The sequence below is a fragment of the Athalia rosae genome, chromosome 3 (genome assembly GCF_917208135.1).
Source record: "Athalia rosae chromosome 3, iyAthRosa1.1, whole genome shotgun sequence".
NCBI lineage: Eukaryota > Metazoa > Arthropoda > Insecta > Hymenoptera > Athaliidae > Athalia > Athalia rosae.
The window spans coordinates 20,520,948-20,536,000 of record NC_064028.1 but is presented as its reverse complement, the minus strand read 5'-3'; the positions used below and the strand labels follow the sequence as shown (position 1 = coordinate 20,536,000).

General features: G+C 42.4%; 3 protein-coding genes across 6 annotated transcripts; 1 reads left to right on the top strand and 2 right to left on the bottom strand.

Annotated features, from left to right (window-relative positions):
- Positions 1-8,023: 8,023 nt before the first annotated feature.
- LOC105693956 (C-1-tetrahydrofolate synthase, cytoplasmic) lies at positions 8,024-12,980 on the top strand. 4 transcript variants are annotated; one of them, XM_012414235.3, is made up of 12 exons: positions 8,024-8,095; positions 8,801-8,866; positions 8,961-9,296; positions 9,729-9,821; positions 9,980-10,121; positions 10,200-10,311; positions 10,378-11,247; positions 11,310-11,527; positions 11,614-12,077; positions 12,156-12,408; positions 12,489-12,674; positions 12,747-12,980. In XM_012414235.3, the coding sequence occupies exons 1-12, from the start codon at positions 8,067-8,069 to the stop codon at positions 12,834-12,836; spliced, it is 2,859 nt and encodes a 952-aa protein (XP_012269658.1). In that variant the 5' UTR covers positions 8,024-8,066; the 3' UTR covers positions 12,837-12,980. The 4 variants fall into 4 exon arrangements, with proteins under 4 accessions (XP_012269658.1, XP_012269657.1, XP_012269660.1 ...); XM_012414234.3 differs by having other exon boundaries at positions 8,052-8,104; XM_012414237.3 differs by lacking the exon at positions 8,024-8,095 and adding an exon at positions 8,275-8,658.
- An 88-nt stretch (positions 12,981-13,068) lies between these two features.
- LOC125499666 (probable methyltransferase-like protein 15 homolog) lies at positions 13,069-14,283 on the bottom strand. Its single transcript, XM_048652994.1, has one exon. The coding sequence runs from the start codon at positions 14,281-14,283 to the stop codon at positions 13,132-13,134; it is 1,152 nt and encodes a 383-aa protein (XP_048508951.1). The 3' UTR covers positions 13,069-13,131.
- On the bottom strand, positions 14,022-14,924 carry LOC105693958 (ubiquinol-cytochrome-c reductase complex assembly factor 2). Its single transcript, XM_012414238.3, has 2 exons — positions 14,765-14,924; positions 14,022-14,558 (listed from the first exon to the last, which is right to left on the bottom strand). Exons 1-2 carry the CDS (start codon positions 14,833-14,835, stop codon positions 14,264-14,266), a joined length of 366 nt encoding a protein of 121 aa, XP_012269661.2. The 5' UTR covers positions 14,836-14,924; the 3' UTR covers positions 14,022-14,263.
- Between the last annotated feature and the right edge of the window lie 129 nt (positions 14,925-15,053).

Below are 15,053 nucleotides of genomic sequence, written 5' to 3'. Positions count from 1 at the left end.
GCTGCCGCTGCCGCTGCCGCCACTCGTATTAGGTTATACCTACCTAACTACGAAAAGCGCGAGCGAGTAATTATTTAATTATTTATTTACCCGAGTTTAAGTTTATTTCACAGGGTTTCAGGGATTATATATACTTCCCACAGGGAAGTTTTATTTTTTATTACTTCCTATTAGCACCACACAACCTTTATACGTTATATCGTACGCGCTACGGTGGTGTGGTTGATGCTGCAGGTTTACAAAACCGGGAATAGAGCGACTAACGCTCCACTTTAAACATCCCTCCCGCATTTTCTGTTAGAAATACAGAAATTCTGCCGTTGCATCGCTGGATTCTTAATGCTCCTTCGCAGCTTTACTAATTGCTGCTCGCAAAGCTCAACGCGCCTCAGATTATTCCGCTATTTTATTACGTTTTTTTTTTTTTTTCTTTTTTTCTTTTTTTACCAATCTTCATTTATTTCGCTTTCTCATTTTCATACCTCAGCCAGGGCGATAATTCGTCTGTACGATAATTAATCCCCTAATAGCTTTCCACATTTTATGAAATCAAATAAACAAGGTAAAGGTACGAGGCATTTTTTCATCCAATGATTTCGGGATCTGCTCGAAACGATGAAACCCGTTCCTCCCTCCTCGTCAGTTTTTTTAACAGCATCGGGCGCACCTGGAACCGTCGATGTGAAGCTGGACCAGAGAGCGTGAGCCGCCGAGTCTTCGAACAACATCTGCCGGACCGGTTAATCATCTCAATTTTCGTCGCAACTGACCAGTGTCCAGTACACGTACAAAAACGCAAAGCGTACCGGTCATCGCGCATTGTCCGGTCGATCTGGTACATCAGGATGCTGCGGGATTCATCGGCATACCTTCCCCTGTAGCTAAATTGTATGTGTGCATTTTTTTTGTTGTTTTTTTTTTTTTCATTCTTCATTTTACATTCACCGCTGGACGTTGGTCAACCCCGTACGTCCCCTTGCCCTCGACGTCCCTCGTGCGATCGGAAAACCAGCGCGACTGGTTTCTAGTCTCCGAAAACCTATTCGCAGTCGAGAATCCTTGGCCGGAAATACCGCAGTCTTGATGAAATTATTGTCGGTGACAGAACTAATATGGATACGGGAAAGAGTTTGACCATTCGATTTCAAAACGAAGACGAAAAGGAAGAGTAGTTGAATAGAGTGAAAAAAATGGTTTCTAAAATCGGTTCAATGGTGAGTGTCGAGTATGTGAATCTTGTTTTTTTTTTGTTATTTTTTTACAATCCGTCTTGCCGTTTAAGATGTCTACTTTATTTAGTTTTCGAAGTTGAAAGTTTTATGGAAGAGAAAGAGAAAAAAAAACAGAAAAAGACAAGGGCTTCTGTTTTGTCGGTCGAGTGAATTTTCCACCCTCTCTCCATTTATGTCATGAAAATCGAAGCTAGAAACCGTGCGGTTACCGTAAACTGGGTGAACTCACCCTTACTGACCATCGTACGTATTACGAAAAGGAAACGCTTGACCACTTGGAGGTTGAATATCCGTTGCGTAGGTGGCTCTAGTGAACCTAAGGGATGAAATAATCAATAATAGAACTGCGCGAGTGTCTTATTACTCGGGGCGTCTTAGCTAAGTATGGCGGTCGAAAATATCCCAAAATGGCAACCCCCGCCATCCGATAAGTTATCGTCGAAAAATCGAAAAAACATTATCACCGGATTCTTTTACCCTCCAAAAAAGACCAAGGAGTAACGATGATCTCGAGCTTCGTCGAATATTCAGGGTTCGATCTCAAGGGGTGGTTTTTTTTTACCGTTCCTCTTTACACCACAATATTTTCTCTCGTTCTTCACTCCTTCAAATAGAAATGAAAGGTGTTGAGCGTGCAGAGATCGTTCGACGATACCTCGACTTAATCTGGTCATAAAGGATGCGGACGGAGCCGGTTGGAATCTCCGAGTGCATGGGACGTTCAATCACCGAAGGCGATCGTTACTCAAGGGGGCGATCAGTCGTCAGTCAACTCCTCAGGTTTATACGAAGGCGGGGGGGGGGGGGGGGGGGGGGAGGGTATGGGGTAGTTTGCATTGCCTGGAAACTCTCCTGGGCCACCACCGAGCACTACTTTCTAAAACCAACTACTAACCACCCCCAGGTGATTCTACCCCCTTCGATCCGCGCTATACGTACATACTTATACATCCAATAACGTTAGTTATACCATCCCGTTTTACTCACATAATACTTGCAGCATCGAGCTTCTGCGGCGCACGTACACCGACATACTTCCTACGTATACACGCAAGGGTCTTCCAACTTGGAACTCTACTAACTCAACCTGTTTTCATACCCTTCTGGTTCTGATGTATGGCGTTATGGGTACCACCTATACATATATACATATCGCGTCATACCTTCGGAGGAACGACGCTACGACGATCCATTCCACCCGCACGCCGCATTCACCACCTTAGGAGGAGGTCGGCTAGAAGGCAAAGTATGAAACTACCGGCTCCTAGGAGAGTCCTAGGTAATCACCGAACTTCGACTCTCCCTCGGGGAACCTTCGATATAACTTTACTCCTACCGTACGGTAACGAAACTCTACACCACCTTGCGCGGTACATCGAAAACTTTAAATACGGACTCGATGCATCCCCGTCGCGATTTTTCATCAGCTGGGAGGGAATATTTTACAGGCGAAATTTGAGTCGCTGCGCGATCCGCGCATGTAAATCATCGGGCATCGAGTACAGATCGTTGGGAACAATATGTTCGTACGATTGTGCGTCTTTATGATAAAGTTTTGGGTTACGAATGAGGTATATAATCTTGAATTGGGGGGAGAGGGGCGGGGGGGAGGGGGAGGAGGAGGTCGGTTGCGTTTCCAAACAATGCAGGCTTATTATCTGAGACAAAAGCTGAGATCTGCTCGAGGACCAGCGACCCTTCCTTGTTCCTTCGCAGTGAATCTCTCCGTATACATATAACTGGCTTTTGGGTATTTCGGTAAAGATTCCAAACGGCTGAGTCTACCCCCCTCCCCCCCCCCCCTCGACTGAGACGAAGAGAACCACGACCCTTAAGCTCGCTAATGAATGCCTTCAGAAACAGCTGCCCCTTTAAGATTGACGGCCACTTTCGTAACTATCGTTGTGTTCTCTACCAAAAGACGTCAGCGGCTTTACAACCAGAATTTAAGCGGGGCAAAACAAAAGAGCTGGCAAGAGGACGAATCACTTTCTAGTCCATAAATAATCACGGCTAAAATTCTAACCGTTTAAATTATATAATTGCGTCACGTTGCCGAGGGGTGGCAAGGGGGTGGACGGATGAAAATTTCCAATACCGATCTATATTTAGCAACATCGTCGAACATCGGGCATAACTCAATATGTTCGTTAAGATGGTAGGCACTTTGCGGCGTTTCGAATCTGCGACACCGGTTTTCTCCGAAAGGGGGTGGGGGTGGGTTACGGAGGGGCTTGAAAATCGGGGACGATATACGCCCGGAGATATGAGAAAATAGAGGGAGGAGCGGCGACCATGGGGTGAAGAGAGAACCGGGGGGTGGTTCGAAATTCCCCTCTACGGTTATGCTGCAGATGCTATCTAAGACGCGACCCCCTGGTAACCATTGTTCTCTAAGGACTAAGGGATCATTCAAATTCAACGGAATAAGGACCCCGCGCGGACCAATGCTCGTCTTCGGATTATTAGAAATTGGAAAAAAAAAAAAAAACAGAAAATACTCGGCTTCTGTCTCCGATGACGATCGAAAGGATCCGATTCAAGGTATACATTATCGTATTTCGCATGATTGCGCGTCCAATTTATTATACCACATCGACGATTATAAATTATCGTATTGGTAATTCAATCGGCTAAATTACGGGCGATCTCACATAAGGCCGGCAATCGAGCTTTGGATTATCCTGCAATTTGTCTGCGATGTGTGTAAAATAAGTAAAATATTCTGAGATACGGTACGTTCGAGTGAAGTGAAACGCTAATGAAAATTTGACGAATTTTCTACCAATTTGCGAGGAAGAATCGTCAATTCGAGTAAACATGACGATCCCGAATAAATTTCACACCGAAATCTGTCAATTTGGAGGCCGGTCGCACAGTGGACATAATCACGGCGCAATCAATCAATGGATCTATCGATGAGAAATAAACTTCCGATCTTTCGACATCGTCAACGTTATCGTATTCGAAATATTCCATTCGCCGCAAGTACGAGGGCACAACGCTAAAGTTCACCCAACGCACGTTCTCAGTCTTCCTGCAGACCCTTCGCAATTGCATTTGACGGTCGGCCATATTTTTTTTCTCAACGGGGGGTATATAATTTTGCTTTCATCATTGACGGTGGTTAAGAGGCCTGCCGTAGAAGTCGATGGGGTAGCCGAAGGGGTAGAAACGGTACTCGTCTTCGTGTGGGTCTTCCACCGGGTTTCGGTGAGTTTCAGTCGAACGTCCAATCAGTCGGGTTTTGCCTCCGGAGTCCCGCGTCTTACCCTCTCTACGAAGTTATCTTTCTTGCCCTACACATCCTGTCGCGGACTTTCCAGAACACATCGAGAGGGTTCCAAACCCCCCCCCGGAAGGTTCCGACCAATTAAACTACCCACGGAAAACTTGGTTATCGCCCGCAGTTTCTTCGCACAACGTTTCACGTGAAAATAATTCGCGATATCTTTGTAAAGGGCGTCGCGGGAGAAGAAAAAAAAAGAGATAGAAGAAAAAAAAAAAAAAAAAAACAGAAATCGAACGAAGCGTTCGACGGGAGGCGTCAGTGGCGCTTTGCGAAACGGCGTTTAATTCGAACGTCGTTGATATTATACGTCTGCGGAAATTAATAATCCTCGGGCACTCCCCTCGTATCTAGACGATATCTTCGTAGGTATGTAAAGTTGAGATTGGATGTTGCAGGCAATAAATAGATGATTGAAAGGGCGTACTCGGCGGAAGGGACGTGAAATTAATATTACTCCATTCCTGAGACCGCCGAACGGAGTAGTAGTTTCCCTTGGAACCACCTTATCCGCTTTTACGAACACCCTCAAGATTATTACCCACCATTATTTTAGTTACACAATCCATGTACGTATACCAGCTAATGTTAGCTGTACTTATACGGGTATTATATACGTATATATATAAGGAGCTTGAATTGGCTGTAAGGCGGCTGCAGCAAGCTGTTCTCCATACAGCGAGCGAAGGCATTCCGAACATCTTCAATCCCCTGCCGACCACCGTCCGCGATTAGAATATCAAGGAAATTGATGAAATATATTACTCCGTTAGACAACCGGCTGCACTCGCCGTATACCTTTAGAAACGCCAATCTTACACAAGCCCCATGTAAAGTTACGTGACGGATGATCGTCGAAAATAATTCCCACGTGACGTACCAGGCCAGGGTACGGCACAAGTTTATTTCAACTCGGTTTCCATATGCCCGCGCCAATTTTCTGAACAGTTTCTGACTTCGACCCCCACAAATTTCTAGGGTGAGTCTGGAGCTTAACTATCCTCCGAAGTTAGAATCGAGAGCTTTTGAGGGGCAGTGCAGGTACGAGGTAAGGTTGGTTCGGGGTATAAGGTGTAGCTATACGCCGCCGACGACGTTGGCGAAGCAACAAACTTGGCCTCTACCTATATACAGTGAGCGTGTACATAGGTATGTATGGTTCACGGCTATATTAGTTGACAGGGAGAAGTCGGGGGAAGGTAACAGTTAAGGGTAGAGTATCTAAAGCCGAAAGTCTACGTAGATAGCGCGAGACGCGGGAAGTAACGATTGCCATTGGTCGGGGGAGGGTGAACTTCTAATCAAGTTTACGGAATGGGAAACGGACCACGTCTTCCCAGACAATGGGATTACCGAAAAATCTGGTTGAATACGGGATAAACAGGTTTTTCAAATCCGCGGGGGGAATGACGAAGAGTTTTTTTCAACCTGGGAAGAATATCCGTCCGATGATACCCTTGAATGTATATATATCTGCACGAAGATGGATCTATTTGGGGATGAGAAGAGGGTATGTTTGAAGGGCGAAATTATTGATTCAACGTAAGATTGCCGGAGGCAGGTTGGCAAGACTTGCGAATTGAGATTGAGTTGCTGAGAGGACTAATGAAAGTGGACTCTAGGATCGGCACCCCCGCAAACTCCTAAAACGGGGAGGCGTGTACCTATATACATCTACCCAGATTCCCGAACATCCAGACCGATTGGACGTTGAAGGAAAAAATAGTAACCCTGATCAACTGTTCCATAATTGTCCCCGTCGATTTTGAGCAGTATCCCGAGTTATTCGTAAGATTGAAATCATACTTTCATTGACACGAACATCGTCGAGATCGGAGCAGCAAAAAAAAAAACGTAGGGAAAGACGTACCGAATTTTAGATGACTACAGATTATGGGAGGGTTGAGAAACCTTTGGGGGTGAGTTCTCGTCGGTTCATTCGTCGCGCGACCAATCGGCCCCTTTCTAAACTCCAGTCTCTTTCACCCCCTAGATTTTACTTCTCCATCTCCATCTCCATCTCCTTCTCCTTAAACTTTCCCCTACCTTTACCACTTGTGGGTAGAGACGATAAGACGTAATTAAAGTCACTGTACAAAGGGTGGTGGATCTGGGGAGGAAATTCTGCAGTAGCTATCGAGGATTTTGGTATGAGGTAGCTGAGTAAGGGGACTAGAAGGAATATAGGGGTAGGACTGGGGAGATGCTATGGGGGTGGTTTTGGTGGATCTCCTTCGGGCGTTGGGAGGAACTAAACTCGTGTATACGATGGAGAGTAGGAGGTACAGCGCGTAAACTTGCCCCATGAGACGCTACGCTGCTCACGAGGATTAGAAGGACTACCCTAGATTTCAGAAGGGCCGATGTCGCTCCTGAAATATCTGTTTATTGCAACCGTCCGCCTTTGAATATGAAAAAATGGCAAACGTTCGAATCGAATGTACTGCAGATCGAAAAAAGGATCCTCGGTTCTAATCCGGTTAACGGAACAATTCTTTTCAACTTTGATATATTCGCGCGGATGAAACGGCTGATTTAGGGATACGACGATCTGATTCTCATGTTCGCATTGGAACAGCTGAAGGGATCTTTGGTTAATCTCAGTAATCTTCAATGATTGCTCGCTCGTTCCAGTTTATATACGTTACAGTCGAAGTCGTCGACGTAAAACGTGATTCTTAAAGTCAGCGAACGTTTGGAATATAGATTTGTCAAAATTTTACGCAAGATGCGACAAATTCATACTCGCTATCGGTCTAAGAGGAAATCAATTGCGCAATTTTGGAGCGCATCATCAAAGGGGTAGTTTTTGTCCGACCAAAAACCGGGTGTATAACAGAGACTGGGGAGTAAATTAGGCAAAGTTATCGGATTGGAAGACCAGAAGGAAGGAAGGAAGGGGAGTCGTAGGTTCGTTTCCTTGGTTTTGAAGCCACGAAATCCGGGCGCTCTCTCAGCTTTCTAGGCACTCCAAGAGGAACCAAACTGTTTTTGCGAGTTTCTACCAAAGTTTCTAGGGAGGAGGGGGATACGTTCTAACGGTCGCGGAGTTTGCCCGTAGCGCGACGTTACGAAAATATAATCAACGTAATTGAAAGCGTAGATTTATGCCGATTCGTCCGTAGGATAAATTGCCTGGCTAATTTGATATAGTAATTTTGTTGTTGTACGATCGTATACAGCGTAATATCGTTATCGAGAATTGAGTTTTTTTTCACATATTGATTACGCAAAATACACACTTTCCCACGTCAATACAGCTATTGGGACATATTGCACTTCTGATTAGATTCAATACTGAGAACCGCGAAGTATGTGATCTGTGAACTTTACAACAAAGTTTATCGTCATTATAGCAACCTTTTACAATCACCCTTCAAGAATTTAGAAAATCAAAGATCGTTGTTGTCACTATTGCCAAACTATCGTTCGTCATAGTAAAGTTGTTGATAGTTCAATCGTCCCCTCTTCTATCAGATCAGAATAGACCATTGAAATGAATTCAAGAAAATTTTCCCATCATTTGTCGCCTAGTCAACGCACGAATGAGCAGAAGACTGTTTCGAGCGTTCAGGCAAGCCTTGTAATTTGATTCAATGTGTACCAATGAAAGCTAATCGTTATTATATCATGATCTCGTCGCGAATGTTAACTCATTGTCAACTTTCATCTAAAATCTTTTCAATCTCCATTTTATCGCTGGGTTAAAAAAGCGAACACATAAGATGAAAAAAAAATTTTGGAAGATCATAAATCAATGTGTATATCGTGCGGTAAAACCGATTTAACTCAGTTATGAAAGTGATAAATATAAATACAAAGAGAATTGCTTATTAGCTGATTACATATAGTCACAACAGTTAACTATGTGTAGAGGTATAACGTTCGTGTGCGTTACTCATTGAAACACGTGGTAGCATAGGCGTCGTTATCGTTCTACCACTCGAATGTTCAATTCTTATGCATGTTTATTCACAAACACATGCGATGATAGATTACGTGACGTGACTACGGCCGGTTGAAAAACAGGTCTCAGGTCTCAGGTCTTTGGACGAAGTCTGGAGCTGTAGTACAGACGCTGAGTTATAAAGTCGCTCCGATAGAACTACGTTGAACAGAATACGCTCGTGAACTGTAGTAAATTGACTTAATTTAATTTTTAATCAACGATAACGTAACAGAAATCAATATTTTTTGTACCCTTGTTGTGAAAAAATATATCACTCGTTGTTTTCATACGTTATTTAATTTTCTTGTTTTGGTGATTTTTATTTTTTAGGATTCTGAAGAGAGGCATGGCTTTGGATAAACGTGGAGTCGTTCTCTCCGGCACAAACTTAGCCAAGTGAGAATTTAATGAATACTTCGATTAACTTGTTCCTTTGTAAATCTAATTTTATTTCATACGATCAATTTATTTTATCGTTCCTAAATCGCAGAGAAATTCGCGAATCATTAGCAAAGGATGTTGCGACGTTGAGAACGAAGTTACCAAATTTTTCGCCGGGTCTTGCTATCGTCCAGGTGGGCGGCAGGGAAGATTCCAATGTTTATATACGTATGAAAATAAAAGCGGCCAACGAAATCGGAATAAATGCAACACACGTTAAACTTCCTAATACAACAACAGAAGCTGAATTGTTGAACAAACTCTACAAACTCAACAATGACCCAGCAACGCACGGAATTATTGTACAAATGCCTCTTGACAGCGTGAATAAAATTGACTCTCATTTAATAACGGACACTGTTTCACCTGAAAAAGATGTCGATGGGTGAGAAAAATATATGTATATTATATATATATATATTAAAGTTAAGTGTAGTCTTTAATTACGGACCAATAATTAGCAATTCTCAGAGATTGCATGAGTTCAATGTTCAATGAGGATAAAAATTGAAATCCGTATCTTATCTGGATTTAATGCCCTTTAACACAAATGCAAAATATAAGATCACGTCAATGACCGTCGTTGCGTAATTACTTGATTAACGTAATGAGTAAACAAATAATATTGCGTTTGCGATTCAGATAGAGTAAAAATAATATTCGAGAAAAAAAAATTACATTGCACAATTTTTCTCGCAAAAATGTAAATCGACCGGTCGAAAACAAGACGTGATCATTGTGTGATCAACAGAATATTGTTTAAAAAGAAAATATGAAAAGAAAAATAGCTATAATAATACAATGCATTTTATTTCAGATTGAACACCATAAATGAGGGGCGAGTTGCTATTGGTGATATGACGGGATTTTTACCCTGCACTCCAAACGGATGCATCGAACTTATTAAAAAGTAATCAGTCCCAGAATTAATCATTATCTCGGTATTTTCCCCATTTTAAAACTGTCGGACGCAGAAAAAGTCTTATAATAGTGCTCGCCAGAGAGCTGTGGGTCGTTTATCCTAATAATGAAGTGAAAACTACCCTGCAATTCATTCGATTTTTATAGGAGTGGAGTTCCAATTTCTGGCGCACAAGCCGTAGTTTTGGGAAGAAGTAAAATAGTTGGAACACCAGCGGCAGAATTACTAAAATGGCAGAATGCTACGGTAACAGTTTGCCATTCACGGACCAAAGACCTTCCAAAAGTGGTACGTTTTTTTATCTCAACTATGAAAAAAAAAATCATTTTTTCTTACTTTCACTGTGATTATTGGGCTTTTTGTCAGGTATCCCAGGCAGATATTCTAGTAGTGGGAATCGGACAAGCCGAAATGGTGAAAGGTTCGTGGATAAAACCTGGAGCGGTTGTTATCGATTGCGGAATAAATTCAATACCAGGTAAGATAATCCAAAGAAAGATCAAAAGTGATTTTGTGCTCTGTTTAATTTGAAAATTATCTTCAGATCCGTCTAAGCAAAGTGGACAGCGACTCGTTGGTGACGTCGCCTATTCAGAGGCCTTACCAATTGCATCTTACATCACACCAGTGCCAGGAGGTGTTGGTCCAATGACAGTCGCAATGTTGATGAAAAATACAGTGATCTCGGCTCAAAGAGCTGCTGAGAAACTCCTGAATTCAAAATGGAATCTCAGGACATTGCCTCTGCGATTCGAAGATCCCATTCCAAACGATATAACTATCGCAAGAAGTCAGGAACCAAAAAATATAGCTAATCTTGCGGAAGAAATCGGTCTGAGTCCGAGCGAGTACAGTCTCTATGGAAATAAGAAAGCAAAAGTTAGCCTCAAGGTTTTGGAAAGATTGAAAGACCAGAAGAACGGAAAATATGTTGTCGTAGTTGGGATAACACCGACCCCGTTAGGAGAAGGTAAAAGTACGACGACTCTTGGTCTTGCTCAGGCACTCGCTGCACACAGGGGTAAAAACTCGTTTGCAACCCTTCGTCAGCCAAGCCAGGGACCAACTTTCGGAGTAAAAGGTGGTGCAGCAGGTGGAGGATATTCCCAAGTTATACCCATGGAAGATTTCAACCTGCACTTAACTGGGGATATCCACGCTGTCGGGGCAGCAAATAATTTATTGGCCGCTCAAATCGACGCGAGATATTTCCATGAAAGTACGCAACAAAATAAGGCGCTTTACGATAGACTTGTGCCCACCATTAAGGGTGTACGAAAATTCTCAAATATTCAACTTAGGCGGCTTCAAAAACTTGGAATAAATAAAACTGATCCTAATAGCCTGACTGAAGAGGAACAGGGAAGGTTTGCAAGACTTGATATCGATCCCAATAACGTCACATGGACGAGAGGTAAGGATACAGTTTACTTCCGACTAAATAACGATTATTGATAATCTGCCATTGATTTCCAGTCGTCGATATCAACGATCGTTTCCTGCGACAAATAACGATCGGACAAAGTCCTACTGAAAAAGGAAAGATTAGAGAAACTTCGTTCTGCATATCGGTAGGCTCCGAAATAATGGCGGTTCTTGCACTTGCTACTAGCGTTCAAGATATGAAGAACCGTTTGGCCAACATAGTTGTCGGATTCAGTAAGGATGGAGTCCCATTAACTGCGGATGACTTTGTAAGTCAATTCTTTATCAAGTTAAAACTATTTTCTCAATTCAGCGATCTGAAAAAAAATGTAAATTGTTTCCGTCTATTTTCAAGGGAGTGACGGGCGCCTTAGCTGTACTGCTGAAAGATGCAATTGAGCCAACGTTGATGCAGTCTCTCGAAGGAACTCCAGTGCTAGTGCACACAGGTCCTTTTGCAAATATTGCTCACGGATGTTCTTCGATTATCGCGGACGCTATTTCATTGAAACTCGTTGGTGCCGATGGATACGTGCTCACAGAGGCCGGATTTGGGTCTGATATCGGAATGGAAAAATTCTTTGACATAAAATGCCGCACTTCCGGACATATTCCGAACGCTGTTGTCCTTGTCACGACTGTGAGAGCCCTTAAAATGCACGGTGGGGGTCCGCCTGTTACGCCTGGTAGTCCTTTGAAAAAAGAATATGTTACCGAGAATTTAGAACTCGTTAAAAAAGGACTACCAAATCTTCTGAAGCATATTAGCAATGGAAACAAATTTGGAGTTCCTGTCGTCGTCGCGATCAACACCCACTCGTCAGTTGATATTCTTTTATCGATTCAGAATCAAAATTAAATAATTTTTTCGATGCTCTAAAATCATTTTAATTCCAGATCTGATACAGCGGCAGAATTAAATATCATCAGAGACGCAGCTTTGGCTAATGGAGCTACAGATGCAGTGATATGCACTCATTGGGCACGTGGCGGTGCTGGAGCGCTGGATCTAGCTGATGCCGTAATTGCTGCTACAAACAAGCCGAGTAATTTCAAACCCCTGTACAACCTCGACGCTAGTATCGAAGAAAAAATAAATATTGTCGCCAAAGAAATGTACGGTGCTGGAAAAGTCATACTCGCAGATAAGGTAAGCATTAAGTCATTCTTCTCGCCCTATATGTACAAGCTACTGTGGTACAGCAATGAAAGACTTTTTCCGTGTTCTAGGTGAAACAAAAAATCGAAGAATACAAAAAATTCGGTTACGACAGACTACCACTCTGCATGGCAAAAACGTCGAACTCTCTGACTGGAGATGCATCAATCAAGGGAGCACCGACTGGTTTCACTTTAGACATAACTGATATCTTTGTATCGGTCGGGGCAGGATTCGTTGTACCCATGGTTGGAGAGGTAAGAAATTGGTTTTTCATTTTGAAAAATACCACCGCACGTGATCGTTTTTTCAACACCAAACTATTATAGATACAAAGGATGCCGGGACTCTCAACCAGACCTAGCATCTATGATATGGACTGGAACAGCGAGACTGATGAGATAGAAGGACTGTTCTAGAGACATGCGATAAAAAAAGCTACACTCAACGTTTATTATCACGTGCGCTCATCTATAATTATGACGTAAAAGATATTCAGTTTACCAAAACTCTTGATTTTATTATTTTTCTAAAGATCAATATAAACTCGTTAAACAACTGGATTTTCATGTGATAGCTTTGAGCGAGTTTTTTAGCTTGAGTTTCTAATGGATAGGATCTAGCAGTCAAATTACGAACAAAAGGCATAGATAAAATTATGACGTATATACTATATTTTAGATATATTTTACATCGATCTAGAATTGTACTAAATTACTTCACACAAATAGCAGCTCTGAGCTTTGCCGACCTAGAACGAGGATTAGAAAGCACTTCTTCTTCAGATGGTACGATTACATGTTTATGAAGCATTTCCCAAGGACTATGCATAACATATTCAACCTCAGAATCTTGCAAGCATATACCATGGGACGAATACCTGAGGGGTAAGATATTGGCCCTGTATTCGGACACATTTCCAGATATGTGCCTCTTGACTATTGTATCTTCGAGGGAATGAAACGCGATTGTGATAAGCCTCCCGCCTAATTTGAGATACTTCTCGGCTATGTTCATCCCATAATTTATCTCATTAAGTTCGTTATTGACGAATATCCTTAGCGCCTGGAAGGTCTTCGTAGCCATACTAGCATGCCTGCCGAGTTGGTCTTTCCTCTGGTCACCTCCGCACACGGTATCAACAAGCTCAGCAAGCTCCTGTGTTGTCTCAAGCTTCTTGAAGGAGTAACGGACCTCTATTATCGCTCTTGCTATTTTTTTTGCCAACTTCTCATCGCCGTATATCTTCAGTATCCTTGCCAAGTCCTCCTCGTCAGCTCTGGCCAGAACATCAGCTGCAGTGGGAGTTTCGGGACACCTGAAGCCATCCATTCTCATATCCAAAGGCCCATCCTTAGAAACAGCAAATCCCCTGTCTGCAACGTCAAACTGCATAGATGAGCACCCAAAATCGAACAAAAAACTATCCACGGTTCCTTGCTTGACTTCGTGATCTTTCAATAGGCTTGGTAGCTCTGAAAATCTGCCCAACAAGGGCACTACCTGGCCAGGATATTCTTTTGCAAGTTCCTTTGCAAAGTTATGCGCAACAGGATCTCGATCAAGCGCGTAGATTTTGATATCTGATGAAGAGTTCAGTATTCTTTTTGTATGGCCTCCTGCACCAAAAGTCATATCAACAATAGTTTGCCCTGGTTTTGGATCCAAATATTCAAGGACCGCATCAACCAGTACCGGCACATGATGAAGATCTACACTTTTTTCAGCAACGTTAGTTTGATAACTGCGTCTGGGTTGATCTAAAGTTGATTCCAAGCGCATATTTTTGAAAGTTAGTTTCTTACTGTACAATTTAATATTACTTAAGCTCAGGTGCAGGTTAACATTAATTCTCCTCAGGGACATTTTTACGCTGTTTTCTGAACAGCTTTGATATCAGGTTTCTATCTTCTTCTTTCCAATACTCCAGAAATTCTGGAGATAATGCCAAGTTGCAGTGTTCTTGGCTCAGCCCACTTGCAGTACTCGTCAATGAACGTTTGTATGATGTGTTATGAGTATTGGTAGCGATTCTTCTCAGACTGTTGTAATAGCGTTCACAACGCTCCTCATCCACCTGGTTGAGATCACCTTTTGCAAAAGCGAGCTTGACCTGGTCACGTATGTGCTGGCCCAAATCTCTATTGTACGTGAAAGAAATTGGCATACATTACACAACGATGACTAATGAAAGAGTGAGTTTTGTAACAAATTTGTAAGTCTGAATGCAAGAGGTTATTTACAATAGACTACAAATATCAGATAACACAAAACGATAACTTTGCAAAGTTCTGATAAAAACGATGGTACAGTACATGAATCATAATATACAAATACCGAAACTTACTTTCCAACCTTAGATTTATCCAGAGGCCAAGATTGCAGCAGCAATAAATACCTCTTGTAAAAGCTAGCCATGATTTAATCTAGTCTATATTTTACAAGAATCACACAACAATCGTCCGATCAAGCTAAGCTACAAGATCTGAATGCTAGGTGTCAGAGCCTCAGGCAATTCAAATATTGGTAACATAATAATGATGGAATTATTATCTGATTATGGTATTGTTAACTAACAGTTGGTAAAATCACAATATATCTGTGATAAGTCTAATTTTCGGAGGTGGGGGGCGTTG